This window comes from Papio anubis, chromosome 3, assembly GCF_008728515.1.
Source record: "Papio anubis isolate 15944 chromosome 3, Panubis1.0, whole genome shotgun sequence".
NCBI classification, from domain to species: Eukaryota; Metazoa; Chordata; class Mammalia; order Primates; family Cercopithecidae; genus Papio; species Papio anubis.
In genome coordinates this window covers 119276096-119303864 of record NC_044978.1, presented here as the reverse complement: position 1 = coordinate 119303864, position 27769 = coordinate 119276096, and the positions used below count along the sequence as shown (strand labels likewise).

At 38.7% G+C, this 27769-nt stretch overlaps 2 protein-coding genes across 11 annotated transcripts in view; one reads left to right on the top strand and one right to left on the bottom strand.

Moving 5' to 3' along the window:
- Positions 1–34: 34 nt before the first annotated feature.
- On the bottom strand, positions 35–27429 carry THAP6 (THAP domain containing 6). Of its 5 annotated transcripts, XR_646965.3 has the most exons (6): positions 26827–26917; positions 25815–25914; positions 24373–24580; positions 20270–20395; positions 13754–14403; positions 35–149 (listed from the first exon to the last, which is right to left on the bottom strand). XR_646965.3 is itself a non-coding variant. In XM_003898751.5 (5 exons), the coding sequence occupies exons 2-5, from the start codon at positions 25892–25894 to the stop codon at positions 14149–14151; spliced, it is 669 nt and encodes a 222-aa protein (XP_003898800.1). In that variant the 5' UTR covers positions 25895–25914; positions 26827–26917; the 3' UTR covers positions 11324–14148. The 5 variants fall into 5 exon arrangements, 4 of the variants coding, with proteins under 4 accessions (XP_003898800.1, XP_009205198.1, XP_003898801.1 ...); XM_003898751.5 differs by lacking the exon at positions 35–149 and having other exon boundaries at positions 11324–14403; XM_009206934.4 differs by lacking the exons at positions 35–149; positions 26827–26917 and adding an exon at positions 27340–27429 and having other exon boundaries at positions 11328–14403.
- Positions 26917–27769, top strand: part of RCHY1 (ring finger and CHY zinc finger domain containing 1) — a 39017-nt gene continuing 38164 nt past the window's right edge. For 3 of the 6 annotated variants that reach the window (XM_021938517.1, XM_021938519.1, XM_021938518.1), the window contains exon 1: positions 26917–27151. In XM_021938517.1, coding sequence (XP_021794209.1) covers positions 27062–27151 — 90 coding nt within the window. In that variant the 5' untranslated portion in view covers positions 26917–27061. The remainder of the gene's footprint in view (positions 27152–27769) is intronic. The other 3 variants (XM_021938516.2, XM_021938520.2, XM_021938521.1) reach the window with 2 other exon arrangements.

Genomic DNA, 27769 nt, shown 5'->3' with positions numbered 1-27769 from the left:
ACAAATGGCAGAGCCATGCTATGAACTCAGGCAATTTGGCTCCAGAATTCTTGATTTTAATCTCTATACTAGGTGTGCTCTTGAGATTCTGGCTGTCGTCCTATTGCAGTGAGAGCTCTGTGATAGCATCCTTAAAATTCACCCAGGTCCTGTAGGACAAAACACTTGGTTAATTTTGTTTTCAAGGTAAAATAAATAATGGAGTGGGAACGTACAGATTAAAAGAGACTTTAGAGACATATCAACCCATTACAATGTTTGGAGGGAGATTATTGTTAAATGTTTTTAGGTGAAATAGTGATATATATGTTTGTCTAAAAAAAATAGAGTCCTAGGCCAGATATGGTGACTCACACCTATAATCCTAGCATTTTGGGAGGTTGAGGTGGCGAGGGCTATCACTTGAAGCCAGGAGTTCAAGACCAGCCTTGCCAACATGGTGAAACCCTGTCCCTACCAAAAAATACAAAAATTATCTGGGCATGGTGGTGCACTCCTGTAGTCCCAGCTAATCAGGAGGCTGAAGCATGAGAATCACTTGAACCTGGGAGGTGGAGGTTGTAGTGAGCAGAGATTGCGCCACTGCACTCCAGCCTGGGTAACGGAGTGAGACTCTGTCTCTAAGAAACAAAAAAAAATTAAAAAATAGAGTCCTTATCTTTTAGAGATATATGCTGAAATAGCTACAGATTATATGTTGTTTGGGATGTGCTTCAAAATAATCAGAGGACGGGACAGAGTGAGGATATGTATAAAACAAGACTGTCCATGTTTAATAACTGTTGAAGCTCGTTGATGGATGCATTACAGTATATTATACTCTCTACTTTTGTTTGGAACTTTCCATTATAAAAAGTTTTTAAGAAATCACCCTATATAAATGTTTGTTTTATTCTCTCCAAGAAATGTCAAAAGCACATGGACCTACCTCATGGCTTTTGGGAAGAGCAATAGTCCACAGGGAGGGAGTGGATGGGACACTGCTAAGAAGAGTCAGCTTCTAAGAGTGTAATTTATTGGGGGTGTCCCATAGTGCCTATATTGTCTATCATGGTCATAACAAGGATAGAATACTTCTATGCTGTTCCCCTTGTTCTGGTAAACAAATGTACATGAAACAATTTACTAACAAAAAATCTTCACGCTGCCGCTATGCTCCACCACTACAGAGCCAGCCCACTCTCTTCTCTCTGCCCCACTGCCATTATTTTGGCTTGCCCAGCCCAGTACATATCCAGTTCTTCTAATGACTTAACCCTGATTTCCCTCTGGAAAACCATCATTTCTCTACTCTCTTGGTTCCAGGACTCGGCTGTAATCTATGCCTGCCAATCATAGCATAGCATTCCTAAGCCACAGATATTTGTTTAGGGTTGAGTATTTGATTCAAGCCATTTCAGTCGGACCCAGTCCAAACTAGTCCTGGGGCTGTTATATGAATGACTGGAAAGGAGGCACACATTTTGTCTCTGGACTTGAAGTTGTGAAGGGAGACGCTGCTTGATAGAGCAGAGTGGAGAGACTCCAGATTCTGATAACATCATTTGAACTCCTAGATCCAGATGTACCTGAAGCCATACACAGTATGCCACAAGTGGTCTGCTAAAACTTGTTCTGAAATATTACTAATATACTATAGTAGCAAATCACATAGAGAATGAACATTCTTAAGCCTACTATTAAAACGTAGAAAGAAGAGCTATTAATTTTGATGCTTTTGATTTGATTATAGGCTAGAGATGTAGACATAAGAGTAAAAAATGGTGTCAGTTCCAGTGGTTGAGTAAAGCATTAGCAGAGATCAGGACCAATCTTTCATCATTCCATGCATTCTTTCTGAGAGCTGAGAGAAACCAGGTGACTAGACAGACTCCTGTGCTGGTGAAACCCGTGGATATTTGCATGTTTTGCCTGTGTATGTGGTAAGGTGACTTCATCCTGAGTGTGCATCTGCCCTGTTTATGCTTGGCCATAGCATCAGACAGATCCAGATTGTGGTAATGAGTAACTGTGGGCTTTCCTCAGCTTCAGACACAAGATGAGTTCACATTTTATCCTTCAGCCTCTAAATGCCCCAACTGGAGCTTCCAAATGGAGTGACTGAAGTCTGGCCTTTAAGACGTTGTGAATGTTCAGCAACAATTCAACAATGAGTGAAGCAAAGTCTCTGGGTCTCCCAGAATAAATAAAAAAAGACGAGACAAAACAAAAGTCTCTGGGTCTTGCATTGTAGATCAGAACCGACAACAACATGACTTCATATTATGATATGAAGACATCATTATACCAGCTGTGAAACCTTGGGCAAATTACCTAGCTTTTCTCTGTTTAATTTCCACATCTGTAAAATGAGAATAATAATAATAATACCTACCTTATTGGGTTGTTGTGAAGTTAAATGAGTTAATAAAGTTTAAGTGCTTTGAATAAAGATTGGCACCTTATGTTAGCTATGATGATTACTGAGAAATAATTTTTTGCCTTAAACAAACATTTCTCTTGAACATGGATATCTGAAACAAAACACAGGCAGAAATATGAGGATTTATGAAAATTGTGATCAGCTCTATGAGAGCGTGTAATACTTCTCAGATATCAGTACTCTGAAGTCATATTCTTCAGTTTTCTGAGGTATTGGGTCGGTTGGAAAGCTGAAAGTTTGAGGTTCTCATTTGTAGGTGGTCATTTGTAGGGTTCTGCTGGTGACCAGTCACAGGCAAGCTAATTAAAATCTTAAAAACACACCTACCCAGACAGTGGTTTATTTAAATCTCAAATAGATGGGCTGGCAAGGGTTTGGGAGATTTCTTTGAAATATGTAGGTGTCACAGGAAATACTAGTAATTTAAGACTTAGATCCAACTTTAGCCAATGTCCCGGGGGATGATGAAGGTAAGGATAACAAGTAATGCCTCACTTTTCAGAGATGAAATGGTTTTGATTTTTTTTTTTTTTTTTTTTTTTTTGAGACGGAGTCTTGCTCTGTTTCTGTTGCCCAGGCTGGAGTGCAGTGGTGCAATCTTGGCTCACTGAAACCTCCGCCCCTCTGGGCTCAAGCGATTCTCCTGCCTCAGCCTCCCGAGTAGCTGGGATTACAGGTGCCTGCCACCATGCCCAGCTAATGTTTGTTATTTTTAGTAGAGACAAGGTCTTGCCACGTTGGCCAGGCTGGTCTTGAACTCCTGACCTCAAGTGATCCGCCTGCCTCAGCCTCCCAAAGTGCTAGGATTACAGGCATGAGCCACTGTGCCCGGCTGGTTTTGATTTAAATTGGTAGAATGCTATTATTATAACTTTCTTTTCCTCCCTTCCTTCCTTTTTTTGTTCTCCTTTTCTCCCTCCCTTCTTCTTTCTTTCCTGTGCACTCTCTCTCTCTGTTCCCAGGAAGTATATAACCCCCTCTCTAGAAGTAACCACCTTTAACAGTTTGCATATATCTTTTCTTTCTTTTTCTATATACTTACAGACACACACACACACACACCCCTGTACACTTATAAATCGTTTCGTAGGTGGGTTTCAAAACATTTTATATAAATGAGATACTATTTTGAGTTGCGCTTTATACTGCTTTTATCCACGTTAAGGTCTTGTCTTCCCATGGCGATAATATGGATTGATGTCTTTTTGAATTGGTGCTTATTGTTTCATTCCATGGGCACGCCACGGTTTTATTTATCCATTTACTGCTTGATGGATATTTGGGTTGCCTTCCACTTTATGCTTTCATGAACAATCCTCACGTAGCCCTCATGTGGCACATACAGAGTCCCTTTGCTCTCAGGTACATTTAAAAATAACTTACTAAAGTGGTTTTTAGTTTTAATATATAGAATACATTTGCATTTCCTCCTAAAATTTACCAGTCTTTATGGTGCCCTGGTGACAAACGTTTGATCCTTTGGATAGCCACGACTTGCTTCTAGTTACACCATTTTCCCATGTGATTTTCAACAAAATATGTCCAGATAATGGTGATGGCCATAGAAACTTGAATTGTACATCTCAATAATCAAGACATTCTCTACTCTTAAGACCCATCTACAAGTGTTATAATAAGAGTGACAACCAAAAATTTTTTTACATCCTCAGGATTTCAAAGGTAATTTATTTCAGCTGTGTAGCCTGGCAACATTTTATACTGTTATAAAATCTGCCTGTTTAACAAGCACCAGTATCCTTCATTTTTATTGAAATTTTACGTTGAGTACATTTTACTGGCAAGTCTGTAGCTGAATGCTTGTCTCCACAAGGTACTAATCACTAGTATCTGTGGTTAGCATCCTGCACAGCACATACACTTCACTCTTTATTTAATAAAATTCTTCTGTTTTACAGAGCACAAGGGGGCAAATCTGCAAATTCAGATGTGATATTACCTTTCAACTGCACAAGCTGTACACAAGGATTTGAGAAGTTTATTATTGGACACACATCTGTCAGGAACTCCTCTGCTGTTAACTAACCACAAACCATGGAGCTCAGGTGAGTTCAAGGATTATCTGTTTAGCAAGTAACTTGATACTCTGAGACTGTAGCTAGCCTGTGAACTCTTTCTGACTGGTTCAGAATGAGAAAAAGCTCTTGTTCCAGAATATAAATCAACACATGATTTCATTTACTAAGGAAGTCTTGCTCAGAAAAAAAATTGACTGAGCTAAATGGTGTGCTTTGTGATGTAGTTGACCTACATTCTGCTCTAAGTGCCTTAATTTGTACACTGATCTGTGCACATTCTAAGTAATACTGTCAAGATGTTTGATAAAGTTGAATGAATGGGTGAATGAATGAAACATATCTAAGATAGATTAAATGGCTTGTCAGTATTGGAGTGAGAGGATGAAGAGGAAGGTGATTAAAATTTTCCCTTTCAGTGATACAATGTTCCTTGCCTGCCTCTGAGCTGCCAGAAGAGAGGGAAGATTATTTAAGGCACAAATGGCCTACCCGACCACGGTTGCCTGTCCACTTGCCATTCCCTAAGAAATGCATTTCTCTCCTCTTGGTTTTTGTTCTTTTTCCTGTTCTTGTTTCTTTTTCCTGTGTTTCTGGGATGGGATGGGATTTAAAGAAGAAAGAAAAACAATATATGGATGGCTCATTGTATGGTCTATATTTTACACACAATTAAATTCTCACCAATAATGGGTAAAATGCTATTGTTTACTTTGTAAGTGCTCAAATTCAGCAAGTTGACCCACTTCCCATATATAATGAAGTGGGAGACTGGGGACTTGAACCCAAGTCTGTTTGATTCTCCCCAGCTGGTTTGGTCTCCTACTCTCACCTCCCAGGAAGGTGCCTACAGAATCCAGGTCCTGGGACAGAACTTTCAAAGTGCCTGCACTGACAAACTTATGTTCTATTTTGTACTTTTGAAGCTCCATTAATTTCATAGTTTCAGTACCTTTAATTGCCACAGACCCTGCTATATTGCCCACTTATCTGTATTTGTGTTATATACTCGTATGTCCCTGTAGGTTGTGAATGTCTTCAGCTTATTCCTGTTTGTTCCCTCACACTAGTGTATGGGGCTTCAAAAGCAGTGTATGTGATGGGTTATTACATTAAATATGTTGTTCTGTAAACTTCTTTATGTATCTGAGAAGACAGATATCAAATGATAGACCCAAACACTTAAACTGCAAGATGCTGTGGTATAAATCTATTGAGCCATGTGCATTGTCCAATAAAGTAGTGCACAATGAGGAGAAAGGCATTAGGCTGAATTCAAGAACCCATTGTCTTGAGATATGAGGCTGTGCTCCCTGGTATCCTTGGATTATGGTTTTTGGAACTTCATACTAGTGTGTAATCTCCTTGAAGACAGGAAGTGAATCTATGTTGTTTCTCCAATGCCTAGTGTATTTCCTGGCATACAGTTCCTAGCTCCGGAAGAGTATGTGTGGAAATGTTGAATGCACTCGGTTCTCAGCATTTCTTCCTCAACTGCTGTGACTAGGGCTCATCATGGACCCTCATGTGGTTCTTAGATTACAAATTGTAGGTCTTCTGCTCTTGGGTTTCCTGGTCCTAATCTAACATTTTCTTCTTTCATTTCAATCTCTGTCAGCTCCTGCTCTGCATCAGGCACAATTCTATGATCAGAAGCACAGCTAGCGGGAAGGTGAGGGATGTGGCAGCAGGCGGACAGTTGTTTATCCTGAGCATGTTCTCCAAAGGGAGCTGTGACAGTTGTTAAAATATTAAATGAAGGTTGAGGCAGCAATGTGAAAGTAAAATCATGAGACCTATGAAGAGAGTAGTCAACAAATGGCATCAATGGCTCAGGCCCTACTCAGGCTTGCCTTTAGGTTTTAGAAACTTGGCTTCTCTCTCCCCATTAGTCCAGTGGAAGAGCCAATTATACCTCTCATCTTCTTAGGGATAGAATATTTTTTCTTTTGGCCAGAGAATCAGGCCCTCTACAAGTAGAATTTATCTTCTCAGGCACAAGCCAGGTTTCCCTGGCCCACTCCAATGACATTCTTATGTTCCCTTTTTTTTTTTTTTTTTTTTTTAACGATACTGAGGCTGTGAAACACAGGGCTTCCTAGTTCAGCTCACCTTTATCTGTTTTTGAGAATCTCGAATCCTACGATCTGGGTCACGTACGTAATTTCCTGTTTTGGGGCACTGTATATGCACGCCCAGAGTCCCTTGCTAGAGGAATATGAAACTTTTGAGCATTTCAGGATATTTTTTAATGCTGTCTCCCAAACTGGGGCTGTCTACTCATGTGCCATGCCCTATCTGGCTCATCATAACAAGCCAGAACCAATCTTTCCTTTAGATTCTCTCTTTGCCTCTTGTTACATTTGACTAACTTTGCAGTTGCTCCCACTTCTTGGCTTGGTTCTCTGATACTGTCTTAGCCTAGTATTAGTTCCCTATTGCCATTGTAAGAGATTACCACAAACTTAGTGGAGTAAAACACAACACAAATTATCTTACAGTTGTTCTGGAGGTCCAAAATCTAAAATGGGACAGCAGGGCTGCATTCCCTCTGGATGCTCTCTGGGAGAATTCATCTCCTTCCCTTTTCCAGCTTCTAGAGGCTGCTCGCATTCCTTAGCTCATGGCTGCTCATTACCACAACCTTTGCTTCCATAGTCACCTACCACAACCTTTGCTTCCATAGTCACATCTCCTTGGGCTCTGATTCTCCTGCCTGTCTCTTGTAAGGAGTCACGTGGAGAATCCAGGATAATCTCTCCATATTTTAGATCCTTAATTTAATCAAATCTGCAAACTCTCTTTCACCATGCAAGAAACGTGATTGCATTAGTCCATTTTCACATTGCTGATAAAGACATACCTGAGACTGGGCAATTTACCAAAGAAAGTGGTTTAATTGGACTCGCAGTTCCACGTGGCAGGGGAGGCCTCACAATCATGGCAGAATGCAAGGAGGAGAAAGTCACATCTTAAGTGGATGGTGGCAAGCAAAGAGAATGAGAGCCAATCGAAACGGGTTTCCCTTTGTCAAACCATCAGCGCCTTTGAGACTTATTCACCACCATAAGAACAGTATGGGGGAAACCGCTCCCATGGTTCAATTTTCTCCCACCGGGTCTCTCCCACAACACATGGGAATTATGGGAGTACGATTCAATATGAGATTTGGGTGGGGACACTGAGCCAAACCACATTAGTGATATTCACAGGTTCTAGGGGTTAGGACCCGGACATCTTTGCAGGAGGCACTATTCTTTCGCAGTCCTTATTAGTTTTGGTGCCCCCCTAGATTTCTGAGACCATGGTCCTCTCCCTCCAGGACTATTTTCACCTCTGACCATACTCATATATATATTTTTTGACAACTGTTGTATAAATTTATCTATTTCTTCTTGCAGTTCTGCAAGTTTTTGCATATGAATTTTAAGCTTTCTAATTAGGTGCATAAATACTAGGACTGTATATCCTCTTAATTGACCTTTCATCGTTATGAAACAACCCTCATTTTCCCTGTTTATATACTTTACTCTGAAATCTATTTTGTCTATTATTACCCCAACTTTCTTTTGATTAGTGTTATCACAGGGATATCTTTTTCTATCCTTTAACCTACTGGATTCTTTGTAAACTAGCTGCGGCCAGGCGCAGTGGCTCACACCTGTAATCCCAGCACTTTGGGAAGCTGAGGTGGGCAGATTGCTTGAGCCCAGGAGTTCAAGACCAGCCTGAGCAACATGGTGAAACCTTGTCTCTACAAAAAATACAAAAATTAGCTAGGCATGGTGGTGTGCACCTGTAGTCCCAGATACTCGGCAGGCTGAAGTGGGAGGATCGCTTGAGCCCAGGAGGTGGAGGTTGTAGTGAGACGTGATCATGCCACTGCACTCCAGTTTGGGGGACAGGGCGAGACCCTGTCTAAATAACTAACTAAATAAAATAAATTAAAAAATAAAGTAACTGTCTGTATCCAGCATATGATTGGACTTCTCTCTCTTTTTTTTTTTTTAGATGGAGTTTTGCTCTTGTTGCCCAGGCTGGAGTGCAATGGCGTGATCTCGGCTCACCACAACCTCTGCCTCCCAGGTTCAAGCGATTCTCCTGTCTCAGCCTCCCAAGTAGCTGGGATTACAGGCATGCACCACCACACCTGGCTAATGTTGTATTTTTAGTAGAGACGGTGTTTCTCCATGTTGGTGAGGCTGGTCTTGAACTCCTGACCTCAGGTGATCCAACTACCTCGGCTTCCCAAAGTGCTAGGATTACAGGTGTGAACCACGGTGCCCAGCCTGGGCTTTGCTTTTTAATCCAGTCTCACAATCCCTGCCTTTTAGTTGGGATTTTTAGATCACTTGTGATTAATGTAATTATTGATATATGCATTTTAGAAAAACTCCTCTGGAGATAGACTGGAGACTGGGAGACCAAAGAGTTTCTTGCAGCAATCAAGTTAAGAAATAACAGCTTAAACCAAGGAAATGGTCCTAGAGATTGAGTGGGAAAGGGGCTGTATCTGAGAGATGTTAAGGGTATACAATCAATAGAAGTGGAGCTAGGACAGAGAAATTTGTCACGTATGATGTAGGTACCCAGATAGATTGCAATGTACAGAAAGGTACTGTTTTAGATGTCTCGATAGTTTTGTAGACTGCCTGGTATTATACCAGCTCATGTCTGATTTTCCATCTTTACCCAGTTTACACTGAATCTAACGCAAAAGGTACAAAAGTGCCTTAGTACTTAGTACTAAAGTAAGCACCACAGTAAGTTAACATATATTATTATGTTAACTATGGTTAATACCATAGTAAGTCTCCGACATACAACAGATCTTTGGGAAATGCATCTTTTCATAACTAGAGGGACGTGCTAGAGCAGTTTTACTCTGAAGTTGGTTGACATATCACTAATTCTTCATTACTGAGAGCATTAGATTACAGAGTGTCCCTATGCAAATCTCATCTTGTAGCTCCCATAATTCCCATGTGTTGTGGGAGGGATCCAGTGGGGGATGACTGAATCATGGAGGCGGGTCTTTCACATGCCATTCTGGTGATAGTGAATGGGTCTCATGAGATCCGATGGTTTGAAAAAAAAAAAAAAAATTGGGAGTTTCTCTGCAGAAGCTCTTTTTGCTTGCCACCATCCATGTAAGATGTGACTTGCTTCTCCTTGCCTTCTGCCATGATTCTGAGGCCTCCCCAGCCATGTGGAACTATAGGTCCATTAAACTTCTTTCTTTTGTAAATTGCCCAGTCTTGGGTATGTCTTTATCAGCAGCGTGAAAACGGACTAATATAGCTTCTTTGCCCTAACTCAGGACAAGTTTGGAAGGACATCTGTGTTGAGGTCCCCAAGAGCACGCACAAGTTTCATGATTCACTAGAAGGACTCACAGAATTCGGCATATAGTTGTACATAAGGTAATGGATTATAGCAAAAGGATACAAAGCAGCAGCACAATCAGCTAAGGGAAAAGGCACATGGTACAAAGTCTAGACGAAACCAGGTGTAGCTTCTGAGTCCTTCCTCAGTGTAATCACACAGGACACATTTAAGTCTTATCGCACTGAACTGTGACAATACACATGTTGTCTACCAGGGAAGCTCATTAAAGATTCAATGTTCAAAGTTTTATTTGGGGCTGGTCACACAGGTCCCTTTTACCTAACAGATTCTCAAATCCAGACACCCAGAAGGAAAGTAGGTGTTCCACATAAACCACATTGTCTGTACGAACAGTCTGGCACAGTGAACTACTCTTAGCAGATAGGGAATGGTGGGAGCCCTCCCCAAATCCAAATTTCCAGATGCCACTCAAGAACTAACCCTGCAACCTTGCAGGCCTTTCCAAGGATAGCATTCTCATGCCTATGTTAACTCATTTTTGTGTACTACCCCAGTTTCAGAGTTTTCTGTGGGGCTCACTAAGGTGCTACCTTTACAGATATATAAGATAGACATGAATGGTGGCCTCCACCATCTCTCTTCATTCAATTCACTATTCTGGCCCCTGCAAAATTTAGACAGATCCTGCAAGATGACAGTTGGACTAAGGAAAATTCAACCAACTAGTAGCCCTGATTACAGCTGCTGTGCCAGATGTGGCATCTTTGTCAGAGCAGATTAACATGTCTATGGGTAGATGCCATACAACCATTGGGTGCATGGTTTCCATCCCTATTAGAGAAAAGGATCAGGAACAGCCCACATTCACATGGAAAAAATGACAGTATACATATATGGTCTTGTCCCCAAGGCTTATACGTTAATGATCTTGCTTCTGTTATAATTGAAAGAAGTCTAGACCAGACAGACATTTTATGGAAAATCACTTAGTTCACTCTACTGATGGATTATGTTAATCCAATGGGAGGACTAGTTAATTGGAGGCCTTGATAAGGCACATGTGCTCCAGAGGGTGAGATAAAACTTAGGAAATTCAGGGGCCTAAAACATCAGTAAAATTTTGAGGGAGAAGTATCCAGTGATCTAGGGCATGCTAAGACATCTCCCCTAAAGTAAGAGACAAGTTATTACGACTTGTATGTTCCACTATGAAGAAGAAAGCACAATGCCTGACGGGCCTCTTTGGGTTCTAAATTTCACACCTAGGAGTGCTGCTCTCCTCTATATACTAGATGACATCAAATCTGACAGTTTTGAGTGAGGGCCAAAATAGAAAAGGGTTCTATGGTAGGTCCATGTTGTGCTGAAAGCTGGCCTGCTATGTGGGTCATGTAAGCTTGCAGACCTCATATTAGAGTTATTGTGGAGGAGAAATTAGAGCAAAACCTCTATGTATGTACTCTCCATTTTTCTCTGCCCATTTTATTGAATAACTCAATGTATAAAACCACATAACACATTACTGGAGAAAATGTTTTATTTTTCAAATAAATAATAGATTTTTCTATCAATTATTTCTGTAATAATTTTATCTTTTTATTAAAACTAAATATATATTTAATACATTTCACCTTTTCTCAAATTACAGACTATGGTATAAATTAATTATCATTAGCAACCAAAGTCTATTTCCAGAAATTTGAACTTGATATACAGAAAAATTCCACACATCAAGAGCTTCAGACCTGACTTGGTGCTGAGGTTGAACTGTTGTATTAATGTGTTCCTGGCTCTAGAGGCCACTCCTAGCTTTTAAAGCAAAGTGGAACCCTTAGGGTCAGCCTTGGCTGCCAGAGAAACTTCTGGAGGGGGATGACTTGGGTTTTGCTTTATACAGCACAGTTCTTTCCTGGGCTAGGTTGGAATCTCTGGGAACAGAGGACTAAGATACATACCGTGCTTAGGCAATTGTTTGCAGCAGCAGGGAGGACCCTATTTTAAATCTCAGATTTCTATCAGTAATTATTTTCCTATTAGAATAAAGAGAAAATGGGCAGCTCTGGGTCCTTAACGATACCAATATTTTGCACACAGTTATTTATTTCTCAGTTATACTAGGTCCAATGAAAAAGAAGTGCTGAGTCTATTATGAACGCAAGTAGTAAAAGCAACTGTGGCAATTTTGATAGTGGCAGACTGGGATTTTACTCTTGGAAAGGTCTTCCAGGTTTGGTGTATTCTAAGCAGCCAGTAGAGTGCTAGAATTTAGACATACTGTGTTTGGATCTACCCTCTTACTTTTCTCCACTGTCCACTGACTTACTTTAATTTATATACTCACAAATAGGGTGAGGGAAAAGTAATCTCTATTGAAAACATCTCCATAAAACCTAAGATCATATCCAAACTTTCCATTAGGGTGTTCATTTATGAACTCAAAATTAGGTAACTAAAATAAATAATAGGTAATTAATGAAAGAGTTTTTTTTTTTTTTTTGAGACAGAGTCTCGCTCTGTTGCTTAGCCTGGAGTGTGCAATGGCGTGATCTTGGCTCACTGCAACCTCTGCCTCCCGGGTTCAAGCAATTCTCCTGCCTCGGTTCTCCCAAGTAGCTGGGATTACAGGAGTGTGCCACCACACCTGGCTAATTTTTCTTTCATATTTTTAGTAGAGATGGGGTTTCACCATGTTGGCCAGGCTGGTTTTGAACTCCTGACCTCAAGTGATCTGTCTGCCTTGGCCTCCCAAAGTGCTAGGATTACAGGTATGAGCCACCACTTGGCCTTTTTTAACTACCTTTTTACTACTTTTTTTTCAGGTTGTAAAAAGATATGGCCTCAGTGATTTCCTCTTAGCATAATGCTGATCTTGCAGATGTGGGTTAAATCCCGTTTAGAGGGAAGGTTTGGAATCCTACATAAAAGTGTAACATGCATTAAAACAGAAAATTCTTAAATACAAAAAATTCAAGTGACCATATCTTAACTAATATTAATGTAAGAAAAATAAAATTACAATAAACAAATGAGCACAAAATGCAATTCAATTTTTGTTACTACAGTGAAATGGCTGATACTCAAATTCTAACTGCTACAGCATGGACTTCTGAATGAGGTTCATGTATGTACACATGCTTCTAAGTAGAGTGTTGCTTTGGCAAATGCTTTTTATTCTAACCCACAGTATTTATGACTCTTAATTTCAGTTGTTTTGGGTAAGGAATTATGACAAAAGCTAAATTTATGAGACTTGGATCAATTAGGAAATAACAAGGAATTATTCCTTTGCATATTCAGTAAGAAGCTATTCTAAAGCTGCTATTTTAATTACTCATTTCTCTAAATAAAAGCCCTTGGACAATAATCTACTTCCCTAATTAAAATATTCGAATCCCTTCTCTCCAATTCCTATTTCAACTGGAAGAGCCACAATTATTAATTTTTAATGGTTTCTTTTATATTTTGTATTTTTTAAAAATGTCAGCAATACTACTTTATATATAAAATACAAAGCAGTATTAAAAGTATAGAGCTAGTACTGGCATTCAGATTTTGAAGATATACCTTTATGATGAAATAGTCATGAAGCAAAGTGTTCAGACCTGTCAGAGCAACTAACCATTTAAAAATCAGATATATGACCCTTTTCGTCTTTTAAAGCTATTCTGGTTTACATCAAAGTGCTCCTAGTGAGGAGGAATGATGTACTGTACTGAAAACTGAGACTTCACGAGGGGCCTTCTTAAATTGGCTCTGAACAATTTTAAAAGCCAACAGATCTTTCACCATGTGTTATTCTCAGAGTCAATACCACAGGAAGCCTTGTAAAAAGATCCTTTGGTATTACTGATAGCTAAAGCACCTTGGATTGAATCCAAGATGGATATGTATTATTAATGAATTGTGCTTTGTAGTAAAATGCATTTAAAGTAAAATTCAATGTACTTACCATAAAGCACATGTAAGTAAAGGTACTCCTTTGAAGCCAAAAATCTGATGTTGCTGGAGAAGTGTCCAATTCCTTCTACTATAGCTTAATGTGGCTAATTTGACATCATTTCTTTAGCTCTGTGAAATTTTCTTGAGATTTTAACATCTTACAGTAGTGACCTGGCACTAGTGTAGGTCTATAAAACATAATTGTCACAAGTCACACAAATACATAATTACCACAAATTTCTGCATATTTTCAAAAAAGTCTTTGGATAACAACTATAATGCATAATGCTCCAGAGAATCCAAAGCAGCACTTTAAATGATGGATATCATTTAGTGATGATAAATGAGATTTTATAAAAATTTGTACCAATGACAATTTTAGGTAGAACACAACATGAAATTATTTCATGCAATATAGTCCTGTTCTATGCTCTCCTGACAACACTCCCAACAGAAAGCGTCCAGTCTATTTGCTGTTTCTTGGCTGATCAGACATTCATCCTTTAATTCCCTGATTGTCTTCCTCAATGATTTTTGAAAACGTTTTTCTCGGTCTAAAACATTCCGTAGACTTTCCTTCGTATCCTCTAGCTCGCCGATCACATGATCTAATTTATGTTTAAGTTTCTTTGGACTATCCATTACACTGTAGCTATGTTCCTAAAAATATAAACACCAAGTTATTAATCAGACAGACATGTAGTTGGATAAAAGCTTATAACTAGGTTTAAGCTGTTTCTTCATTTACAATGCTTAGAGAACATCTTTAAGTTGGTGATATTTAGAGGTTAAGGAACACAGGAAGAAGATGGGGGTAGAAGCAATATTTAGGGTGCTAAAGGCCTCCCTTCTTTTACTAAGGCCAGGCATACACAAGGACTGCAGAATATTATGGACGGGAAGCACTTATCTCTATGAATAGCATGACACTTGCAATGGACTTTACAGCTTCTGTTCCTTCAATGTGGTGCTGCTAAGTTTAATTTTTACCTATCAAACAAATTTAAATTTTTAGCTGGGTTACTTATTGGATGGCTATTGCATTTGATAAGATATGACAGGAAAGCAGTACTGCAACAGGTTCTCAGGCTGGGTGTTAGGGATTTAGACAGGACTCTGGTTTTGGAATTTTTAAGAGACAACTCCTCTCGGTGTTTACTATGGTTATGCTTAAACTTGTTGGGTATGCTTTTATTCCTTTTTCATTTGAAAATAGGGAAAATAACACTGACATAGCTTATAAAGGCACTATAAAATAATCTTGAAAAGTTGTTATTTAATATTAAAATTAGCAGAGAAGACTTTTATTTCCAGCCAAGATGAAATAATAGACACTGGATTGACCCCTACCTCAAAGAACCAACACAAGGCTAAAAGACAGAAAAAAATAGCTTTTAAGATAATGGATATTTGGCAAAGACAGCAGTATTGTGGACAGATGGGAAACAAAGAGGTAAGACCTAAGCCTGCTCCAGCTAACTGCATGAGAGTTTCTAGGCCTCAGGGCAAGGAAGGGAAACCCAGGCAGAGCTTAGCAGACTGAGTTGAGGAGGTAGTGCAAAACATCCAGGGAAACCAAGGTGGCTACAGTTCACAGGACAAAGTACTAGACAGATGAGAGCTGCACAGAAAAAACTTGCGATCTTCAGAGGCTCCACCTTGAGTATTCCATGGAGTAAGATCAGCACATGAACGTGAGGAAACTACTCAAGGCTGAGGAAAGAACAACCAGAGATTAGGAGTGCCCTATGCTCATGGGGCATAGCCATTATTCCCGCTAGCCGGACTCGAAAATGTCATGGTTCATGGACATTAAGTATACAAAATGGTCTTGTCAAACAAAGTAAAATCTGAAAGGGTCGAACAGTTTCTAACTAACTGTACCCCAGAATAATGCTCAAGAAAACATGATACAAAAATATCTAGCATCTGGCAAATTAAAACTCAAAATTCATGGCATGCAAAATTTACCAGGCATGCAAATAAGCAGGAAAACATTAGTCATAATAAGAGATAAATCAATCAACGGAAACCAAGCTGGAACTGATACAAATGTTAGAATTAGCAGACAATATAATTAAGAAAGTTGTTAAAATTGTACTCCATCTATTCAAAAAGTTAAGTACATAAAATATATTAAAAAGACTCTCATAGAATATCTACAGATAACTGTGATATGTGAGGTAAAAAAATACACTGGAGAGAATGGCAGTGTATTTTTTGAAATTTAACATTTCAGAATAAAAGATTTCGTGAATAGAAAGTTATAGCAACAGGAACTATCCAGTATGGACTACAGAGAGAAATGGAGATAGAAAAAAAATAAAGCATCAGCAACCTGTTGCACAATTTCAGACGGCCCAATATACATGTAATCAGAATTCCTGAAGAAGAGGACAAATTGGGATAGAAAGAAATATTTGAAGAAATCATGGCCCAAATTTTTCCAAGTTTGATAAAAACTATAAACTGATAAATGAAAAAGCTCAACAAATCTTAATCACAAGAAATATGAAGAAAATGAAACCAAGGCATATCACCATCAGATTAGGCAAAAGCAGTAGAAAAACCAAAAATTCTTGTCCAGCAGTGGCTCATGCCTGGCCTAGCACTTTGGGAGGCTGAGGCAGGGGGACTGCCTGAGCTTAGGAGTTTGAGACCAGCCTAGGCAACATGGGGAAATCTGGTCTCTACAAAAACAAATAAAAATTAGTCCGGCATGGTGGCACACACCTGTAAGTCCCAGCTACTCAGGAGGCTGAGGTGGGAGGATTGCTTGAGCCTGGGAGGTTGAGGTTGCAGTGAGTCGTGAGTGTGCCACTGCACTCTAGCCTGGGTGACAGAGTAAAATCCTGTCTCCAAAAATAAATAAAAAATTTTAAAAACCAGACAAATTCTTAAAAGCAAAGAAAAAAAGAAGTATTAGGTACAGAGAATAAAGGTGAGTATGATATTAATTAAATTTTTCTTTTTCTTTTTTTTTTTTTGAGATGGAGTCTCGCTCTGTCACCCAGGCTGGAGTGCAGTGGCCGATCTCAGCTCACTGCAAGCTCCGCCTCCCGCGTTTACGCCATTCTCCCGCCTCAGCCTCCCGAGTAGCTGGGACTACAGGCGCCCACCACCTCGCCCGGCTAGTTTTTTGTATTTTTTAGTAGAGAGGGGGTTTCACCGTGTTAGCCAGGATGGTCTTGATCTCCTGACCTCGTGATCCACCTGTCTTGGCCTCCCAAAGTGCTGGGATTACAGGATTGAGCTACCGCACCCGGCCTAATTAAATTTTTCATTAGAAATGGTGCATGTCATATACACCATGGAATACTATGCAGCCATAAAAAAGGATGAGTTTGTGTCCTTTGTAGGGACATGGATGCAGCTGGAAACCATCATTCTCAGCAAACAATCGCAAGAACAGAAAACCAAACACCGCATGTTCTCACTCATAGGTGGGAACTGAACAATGAGATCACTTCGACTTGGGAAGGGGAACATCACACACCAGGGCCTATCATGGGGAGGGGGTAGGGGAGAGGGATTGCACTGGGAGTTATACCTGATGTAAATGACGAGTTGACGGGTGCTGACGAGTTGATGGGTGCAGCACACCAACATGACACAAGTATACATATGTAACAAACCTGCACGTTATGCACATGTACCCTAGAACTTAAAGTATAATAATAATAATAAAAAAAGAAGATAATAGTAAAATAATACACAGTGATGAGTACTACAGTACAGATAGATAAAATTAATTGGGGGAAAAAAAAAAAGAAGTGGTGCATGTAAGAATACAGTAGGGCAACATCTTCAAAAGTACCAAAAACAACTGCCCCAGCCCCCAAAACTGTTAACCTAGAATTTGATTACATAGTAAAAATATCTTTCAAAAGTGAAGCTTAAACTTTTTAAGAAATAGAAACATTAAAATAATTCATCACCAGCATAGTTGCCCTATAGGAAATGTTAAAATAAATCCTGCAGGCAAAATGATAACAGGTGGAAATATGGACAGACACAAAGGAATGAAATGCCACCTACATGGATAATATCAGATTTTTTCTTATTATCCAAATATCTTTAAAGAATAATTTACTGTTTAAACAAAAATAACAATATGGTGTGGAGTCTATAGAATATGTAAAAGTGAAATGCTTGACAGCAATAGCACAAAGATTGAGAAAGGAAAAATGAAAGTATATAAGATTTTTGTATATAATGGAAATAATACTTTAACATAGCCTGTGATAAGTTAAAGATGCCATAAACCTAAACGCAGACACGCAGACCAATGGAACAGAAAAGAGAACTCAGAAACAAATCCACACACCTACACTGAACTCACTTTCAACAAAGGTGCCAAGAACATAAACTGGGGAAAAGACAGTCTCTTCAATAAATGGTGCTGGAAAAACTGGATATCCACATGCAGAAACACTAAACTAGACCCCTACTTCTTACAAAATACAAAAATCAAATCAAAATGGATTAAAGAATTAAATCTAAGACCTCAAACTATGAAACGACTACAAGAAAACATTGGGGAAACTCTCCAGGACATTAGTCTGGGCTAAGATTTCTTTTTTTTTTTTGAGACAAGTTCTCACTTTGTTGCCCAGGCTGGAGTACAGTGGGTGCGATCAAGCTCACTGCAGCCTTGATCTCCTGGGCTCAAGTGATCCTGCCACTCAGCCTCCTGAGCAGCTAGGACTATAGGCATATGCCACCACCTCCAGTTAATTTTTTTGTATTTTTAGTAAAGATGGGGTTTCACCATGTTTCCCAGGCTGGTCTCGAACTCCTGAGCTCAAGCAATCTACTCACCTTGGCCTCCCAAAGTGCTGGGATTACAGGCATGAGCCACCACACCTGGCCTAAATATTTCTTGAGTAATACCCCACAAGCACAGGCAACCAAAGGAAAACGGACAAATGAGATCACATCAAGTTAAAAAGCTTACGCACAGCAAAGGAAACAATCAACAAAGTGAAGGGACAACCCACAGAATGGGACAAAATGTTTGTAAACTATCCATTTGGCAAGGGATTGATAACCAGAATATATAATGGGCTCGAAAAACTCAACAGGAAAGAAATCTAAAAATTTGATTAAACACTGGGCAAAACATCTGAATACACATTTTTCAAAAGAAGACATACGAATGGCTAACAGGCATATGAAAAGGAACTCATTATCACTGATCATCAGAGAAACACAAATCAAATCTACAATGACAAAATAACTCATGCCAGTTAAAATGGCTTTTATACCTAAAACAGGCAACAACAAATGATGGCAAGGATGTGGAGAAAAAGGAACCCTGTACACTGTTAGGATAAATTAGTACAACCACTATGGAGAACAGTTTGGAAGTTCCTCAAAAAACTAAAATAGAGCTACTGTATGATCCAGCAATCCCACTGCTGGGTGTATACCACAAAGAAAGGAAACCAGTATATCAAAGGGATATCTGCACTCCCATGTGTGTTGCAGACCGTTCACAATAGCCGATATTTGGAAGCAACCTAAGTGTCCATCAACAGATGAATGGATAAAGAAATGTGGTGCTTAAACACCATGGAGTACTACTGAGTCATTAAAAAAATGAGATTTAGACATCTGCAACAACATGGATAGAAATAAGCCAGGCACAGAAAGACAAACATTATATATTCTCACTTATTTGCAGGATCTAAAAATCAAAACAATTGAACCCACAAAGATAGGAGAGTAAAATGATGGTTATGAGAGGTTGGGAAGGGTAGTGGCATGCGGGGAAGTGGGGATGGTTAATAGGTACAGAAATATAGTTACACAGACTGAATAAGATCTAGTATTTGATAGTACAACGGGGTGACGATAGCCAACAATAATTTATTGTATATTTAAAAATAAAAACAATAATTTATCATATATTTAAAAATAACTAAAAGTATAATTGGATTTTTTTGTAACATAAAGGATAAATGCTTAATGTGATGGATACCCTATTTACCCTAATGTGATTATCATGTATTGTATACCGAAATATATCTCATGTATCCTATATATATACACACATACTATGTAGCCACAAAAATAAATTATTATAAAGCCATGTTAATCAAGATAGTAAAAGAGATCTAGATTCCATGCCTGCCTCTAACATGAATAAGCAATGAGATGAATAAATAAATGCAAGCTTGAATACTCTGTATGTGTATGACTGAGAAAACTTAGAGAAATAGCTATTTTTTATTACATATTTCATATGGAAATTACAGCAGTTAGAGAGAATAATTATTTCCTTGGTAGAAATATCCTTGCAAAAAGCTTTCTTCAATGAACTACATATGTAAGCAAAGGATTAACTACCTCTCTTTTGATGTTGCATATATACAAATTATTACGATTCTAGGAAGCAATATTATTTGTAGATATTACATATTAACCCCTAGATTTTGCTAGGATTCTGAAAAATTTGATTCTAATGGAGAGGACATATTCATCTTAAAAGAATTAACATGAGCTCAGTAAGTAATTTACTTACAAAAATGAACTGGGATTGGAATTCTTTAATACATGAGGCAGCACCAACAAGATGATGATTGTAGTTAGTGGCTGGAACGGTTTTGAGGGTGAAGTTTTTTCTACAATGAAGTTTTTCTCTTTTCCCCTGTTAAGAATAGTTAATAACAATCATCAAGTGAGATACTTTTGTCCTTTGTTACATTTTTATTCCTTCTTAACTTTGTATAGTGAAGTTAATACCACATTTCTTTTCATGGAAATTGCTTTTAAAAATCAGTAAATTCCACTCAGATAAGTTTAAAAGAACTTCCTGAACACAACTCTAAGGTTCATCTGAAAACACAAATTTTCCTAAAAAGGAAGAGTGTAGGAGGATACACCCTACAAGCTATTAAAAATATAATACACAGTAACAATAATTAAAATAGTGTGCTCCTTTTTTAGGACTAGACAGGAAAACCTAGAAATAGATCAAGTAGATAGATGCCTTTAGGATAAAGGTGGCATTCTACATAAGGCCACAAATCACGTAAAAATCAACTAATTAAGAAAAGCAGTTGTATCCTTTATATATAATAAACCACAATGAAATTCCATGTACTGAAATTTTATGTAAAAAAGAAAACTATAGGTGGTAGAAAAAATATAGAGATTATTTATATAATCTTAAGGGGAGGAAGGCTAATGTCATATAACACAAGAGAAAATACAGAATTGACTACATTGAAAAAAGCTTGAATTTCAAAAAAAATAAACCTATGCCATAACTAGAACTGAAGACAAACAATAAAAAGTAACTGGGAAGGAAAGTGGGAGAAAGGGGAAAAAAAAAAAGGAACTGCAATGTAGATGGCAGTTAAATGATTTGTATCCTCGATATCCAGTGTTTTTACAAAACAGCATAGGAAAACATAATAGAAGAGGACCTGAATAAGTAATTCATAAAACAGTACCTTTATCCAATAAACCCATGAAAAAATGTAGACATGCACAAGTGTTCACAGATAAATTAAAACAATAAGATGCCATTTTGCCTATCAATTTTAGCAAAGTTTACAAATACCACTTATACCAAGGATTAGGGTAGGTAGACATTCTTATGCATAGCTAGTAGGGTGACAAATTGGTGCAAGCTTTCTAATGAGGCTTTGGAAGATCTTTATCAAAAGCAAATCTTTAAAAAGCGTATATAGTCTTTGATCCAACAACAATTCTGTTTGCAGAATTCAGTTCAAGGAAATAAGGATATAAGCCCGCTACAATAATGTTCATTTTAGTCCTGTTTAAAATAAGGAAAGATGACAGCCTATACACAATATTGAAGACTGATTATATATACTATTGTTCATATGTAGGATCAACTACTATATGGTCAGTAATATATGGTCTATATAATTGACACCACTAACTACTGTCAACGATATGGAACCAAAGGAATTCTTATACACTGATGGTGGGACTATAAATTTGCAAAAGCACTTTGGAAAACAATGGCAATATATATTCAAGCTGAACATCCACATCACCAGGACCTAGTAATTTCCTCTTCTAATTGAAGCATATATATATCCTATAGAGATGTGTACATAAATGGACCAAAAGACGTGCCCCAAAATGTTCAGAGCTGCACAAGTTATAATAGCCCCAATGTGAAAAACCACCCAAACATTTATTAATAGTAGAATGAAGAAATTAGTTTATTTGTACATCACAATACTATACAGCAAAGAAGATAAACGGACCAGTATCTCATGCTACAATGTGGATGAATCACACAAAATGTTGAGCTAAAAAATCCAGAGTACATACTGTAGACAGGACTCCATGTATATAACTGACAGTGATAAAGTCAAGTGTAGTGACTGGGAAAGCATGTGAGGGAGGCTTCTGGGGTACCTGTAATGTTTTATATCTTGGTCTGAGGGGAGTGACATGAGTATACCCACTTTGTGAAAACACATTGATTTGTACACTTATAAGCACTCTTCCATAAATATGCTTTACTTCAATATAAAGTTTAGTTTAAAAAAGTGATGGTCTATATAGGTTTCTCTTAAACATGTGATCCATAGATCTGCAGCACAAACAGATTGGGATGTTAGAAAGTACACTCCAACTTACTGAATCTAATTCTCTGGAAGATGTAGGATTCTGTATTTTAAACAAACTCACTGGATAATCCTTATGTAGACTAAAGTTTGAAAGCTATGGTTGTAAGAAAATATTTAATGTCATGGAGAGTAGTAGTTAATAGTAGACTCTGAAGCCAAAATGCCTGGGATCAAATCTAGCCTCTGCCATTTAATAGCGGTGTGACCCTGGAGAAGGCATTCTAGTTCTCTGGGCCTCAGTTTTCTCAAGTGATAAAATGAAAATAGTAATAGTACTTACCTGACATGGTTCTTTCAAGGACTGAGTTAATAGATTAATGTAAAGTACTTGGAATAGCGCCTGGCACACAGTACACACTATGTTAAAAAACCCAATAAAGCAAATAAAGGAAAAGGTATACCGTGTAATTCTATTTCCAGAAGATTATCTATATAAATATAGATGAATTTATATAAAGCAGATTTATAAATAATTACAAAGATACAGATCAAAGTGTTCACAGTATTATCTACAGATTATGTGATTATTTATTTTATTTTTGCTTCTACAATCTTATTTTCTAAAATGAAAAATTTATTTGTTATAAGAAAATCAATAGTTTTTTAAAAGTTAGTAACTTATGGTTTACTTGATTTATTATGCCTGTATTTCTTAAGGTCCTCTTAACATTACAGCTAGATGACACCTTGGTGGTAGGAAAAAACAAAAGCCCTAGAGCAACTTTCCCAAGATACTGTATATTTATTAGTACGGAAGAAAGTGAGGCATTCTCTACCTGATCACTCAGGTTCTACAATATGACCAACTGCAGCAAGTGACCAGGACTGCATGGGAGCGGGTACGCTTCTGGCTACTTCTCTTGTTTTTAACTGCCAGGAAGGAGATCCCTTTCAATGGAGGCTCTCCCTGAATTTTCCACATTGGAATCAATCAATCAATATCTACAGGTTCTGGAAATTCACTTTTAGGTATATAAAGTCAAGAGAGATACTGAGGGTGAGGCAGCCAATCCATGGGAATATTACTGAGAAAAAAACACAGAATTCAATTAGCATTTACTTATTCGACTGTTCTTTCTTTTCCTGACCTCTTCTTCTCCTGTGCTCGTATCTCTTTTTGGTTTTCTTCCTTTTGATCCTACCTAGACTTTACACTTCCATGTATGTGGCTCTTACAAGCACTTTAGTCCTGTTAGTAGTTCTGCTCTTGACTTCTACCCCAGTGTTAAGGACTGCCAACTTGGAACATTAGCTCAACCTTCTTATGAAGCTTTGGAAGATCTTTATCAAAAGCAAATCTTTAAAGAATGTATATAGTCTTTGATCCAACAATTTTATTTGCAGAATTTAGTTCAAGGAAATAAGGATATAAGCCAGCTACAATAACGTTCATTTTAGTCCTGTTTAAAATAAGGAACCTTATTCAACCTTCTTACGTTAACTTCAATTTTTAGACAAAATCTTGAGTTATGCTAATTCCTAAAGTCAGTCCATTTCATCAAACATTAGTAATGTACAAATATTTATGAGTGGTTACTGGTAAAACACTCCTACTACACATTACAGAAGTTGAAGATGCAGTCTATAAATTTAAAACTTCAAGAATGGACTTCAAATGAATAAGCAAACAATAAAAATGTTAGCGAGAGCAACGAATAGTATCATAAAAAGTGAGCAATGGCCAGGCGCGGTGCCTCACGCCTGTAATCCCAGCACTTTGGGATGCCGAGGAGGGTGGATCACGAGGTCAGGGGTTGAAGACCAGCCTGGCCAAGAGGGTGAAACCCCGTCTCTACTAAAAATACAAAAATTAGCCAGGTGTGGTGGCAGGCGCCTGTAATTCCAGCTTCTTGGGAGGCTGAGGCAGAGAATTGCTTAAACCTGGGAGGCAGAGATTGCAGTGAGCTGAGATCATGCCACTGCACTCCAGCCTGGGTGACAGAGTGAGACTCTATCTCAAAAAAAAAAAAAAAAGTGAGCAATGATGGTAAATAGTATCTCATAAACAAACCTGTAGGTGATATGGAGAATCAAAGATAGAAGGTATGACTCCAGGTTTCAGTTTAATGTTTGGAGCACTTCTGTCAAAATCTGTCTTTTTAAAGTGCCTCGAACACAACACATCTCCTTTTTTAGGCTCCCAAATGCCAGCTGCATTCACATCAAGTCTTTTCATTGCTAATACCCATTTCCTTTTGATGTTTTCATCTGTGGGGAATCTAGAAAAAAAATACAAAAAATATTTTAAAATCAAATACTATTGCTACATAATTGAATTAAAGCTGTCTTACAACTGACTAAATTGATTCGTTAACTAGTTTGTTATTAGTCTTGAGAATTACAGTATTTAGGAAACCATAATTCATGCTTTGGTAACTTTCCATTTTAATATTCAGATTTTCTGCCAATCATGCTGCAGATATATGGCCCTCATTTTAATTTTTCTCATATTCTAAGGACGAAAAATTTCAATGGATATTTAGCATCTTATAGTAAGATCCACAATTGAAAGTATTTATTCATCTATAGATGATAAAAGAATTATCACTTGGGCCTTTTCCTATCTGAAATGATATCCACAATTTATCCTCGATAAAAAGGGCCCTTTGTAATTCCATTCTTCTGTCAGCATCAGAAAATTGCTTAGTACAGCATTTAATACATAGCAGGTCTACAGATACTTAGTGAATGAATGCAGAGAATAGCTGCAGAGTGTGGAGTTCTGGAGATCAGAGCTATTTTGAGAGATATGAAGGCCAATAGCCATATCTGATTCAATTTTCAAGCTGGTTCAAATTTTTCTGAAATAAGGTAGGATATATATATGCTCATTTTTTGATTTCTTTATATCTAACCAAATAGCTAGGAGATCTTTCTCTAACACATAGCACCGTGCCTGGCACAAAAGCAGCAAAATAAACCTTTAACAAGTGAACAATTATTAAATCTTACTACTCTTTCACTTACTCTTTCACGGCTCTCAGGAGAATGGCTAAAATATGAAACTAAAATCATCTTGATTTATTTGCAACACAGCTAAAGATCCCTTGGTCTGAACTTGTAATTTATATTTTTTCTGTATAACCTATGCTTGATCTATTTCTAAATAGAAACGGCAATATATTTGAGCAAAGCTCCTGCATTCAGATTGTAAACTATATGTAAACAACATTGAATTTCTTTGGCGATATGATAAAATACAAAGTAATAATATTAGCAAAAGTTAGTCTTATGGTACTTTTTGTAAACCTGTCTCTCGTATCTTAAAGTATCTTAAAACTTTTAAACTAAATTATAAACATGTAAAGGTATCACATTGTCACTTCAAATTTTAAAAACAGGTTATTTAAAAAGGACTCGGGAACTAAAGTTCAAAATTGAAGACAAGCAGAACTGTCTTTTGCTTTTTATAATATGGCCAAAGTATTTGGCTTAACTACAGCACAATCTTACACGTGAAATGTCAGTCCTTTTAACTTCGAATTTGGCAAGCAGCGAGAAGCACATCCAATGGCGGAGCAGCATTTCACCATTTTAGCAACTCATAACAGAACTGAAAGAAAATTAGAATGTTGAGTCAGTAACTGGAAAGCTGAAGGGGAATATATTCCCTTTCCCGGCGTTTTAGGAAACACGAAATCAGGTTAGAAAGCTAAAGACAAGTATCTTCTTCTAACATCTGCAGCTTTGCTTATAACATTTTCCAGGGTCTTGACTCTTTAATAAGGAGAAACATATTTAGCTATGTACCCCGAGTCTGATTTCAATTTTGTTGGCTTGTACATTTCCCTTCCACCTTCTGACAGGTACCATGTTCTCTGTGCCACAAAGCCTTTTGCACACTAACTCCTACCCATCTTTCAGCTCTCAGCTTGCATCGCTTCGCCAGGGAAACCTTCCATGACTGACACCCAGATTCTCAGAGCTGCTCTAATATTAGCTTTCACAGGACACACACTTCTTTCTAGCACTTCTCCAAGTTGTAATCTTACATTTATTGCAGTGATCGCTCTTATTAATGTCTTCCTCCTCCACCAGTCTTAGTTCCATGAGGTCATGGTGGAGTGTGTCTATTTTTTCTTACTTTTTGTCCTTACGGTTTAGCTGGTGACTGGCAATAGTGAATGTCAGTACATACTTTGAATGAACAGCAAGTAAACGGGAAAAGGAGGAAGCAAGAAGCACTTCCAGGTGCCAGCGAGTGCCCTGGCATCCAGGAGCGGCGCGCGGGACCCGCTGAGTCCAAGGCCCGGGCCGAACTCCGCCCCTTTCTCCAGGCTCCCCGCCACCGGAGGGAGAGAGGGAGGGGCCGCCCGTCACAGGTAACGATGCACCTAGTGAGCGTCTTTTCCTCAGGCGCCAACCGGCGTCTCCGCGCCGCTGCCGCCCACCTCGCGCCGAACCACGCCCTGAGATTTGGGCGGGTAGCGATGGGGGGAAAAACAGGCAACCTAAGAGTTATTACCGTTAGCAGCGAAGACTGCGACTAACGTCAACGACGGACACTGCGTCTGCCTTCGCTTCCGCCTCGTGGCCCCGGGAACCGGAAATCCGTCTGCCCCGTGTCACGTGCTTAGGAGCCATTTTGGCGCTGGTGGCTGCTGGGGCTGGGAGGGGGTGTGCTAGAGAGGCGCAGCTTCTCTGGGCGTGGTTTTTATCCTGGGGGAAGGATCGGTGGAATGTGAGGGGCGGTGGAGGAGATGGCGGCGACGGCGCGGGAAGATGGCGCCAGCGGTCAAGAGCGAGGGCAGCGGGGCTGCGAGCACTATGACAGAGGATGTCTCCTGAAGGTGACGCCTTCTATGGGCTCTTCCCCGACAAGCTTCCTCCGGGCTGGGCTGGGGCGGGCTGGGCAGCCGGTTAGGCTTGGATTTAAGTGTGAGGTTAACCTGCTTTTCAGGATACCTTTTTCACCTGGAATTGGGTTCCTCTTGAGGAGAACGTTTTTGGCAAGGCGATGAAGCCCCACCTTTCCTACCTGCTTCGTACGTTGAAAGCAAAACCCTTCTTTCTTGGGAAGTGATTAGGCTTGCACAGTGGTCTCTTTGCCAGTGGGCTTATTCGTCTTTTGCTGCTAAAGTAGACTGAGGCAGCCCCAGGCCTGTACTGGGTTTTCCGTTCAGGTGTGTGATGAAATAATGGAAGTGGAGATAATGGAAATAAACAGGTGGAGAACCCGAATACGATTTCAGCTCCTGTAGTAAAGTTTTATAGCCTGCCAGCTTCATTTTAGAGGCAATGCGTATGTTCAGACCTATGTAGAAAAAAACATGTGTCCCAAAAAAGAAGACAATCATGTAATTGCCATTAAATAGAAAATTATGTATAGGAAAGTGCCTAATGAGCTTGTATTGTTACTTTGAGAAAACTTCTTAATCTGTATTTGTTTTAAATTGATACGTATTCAA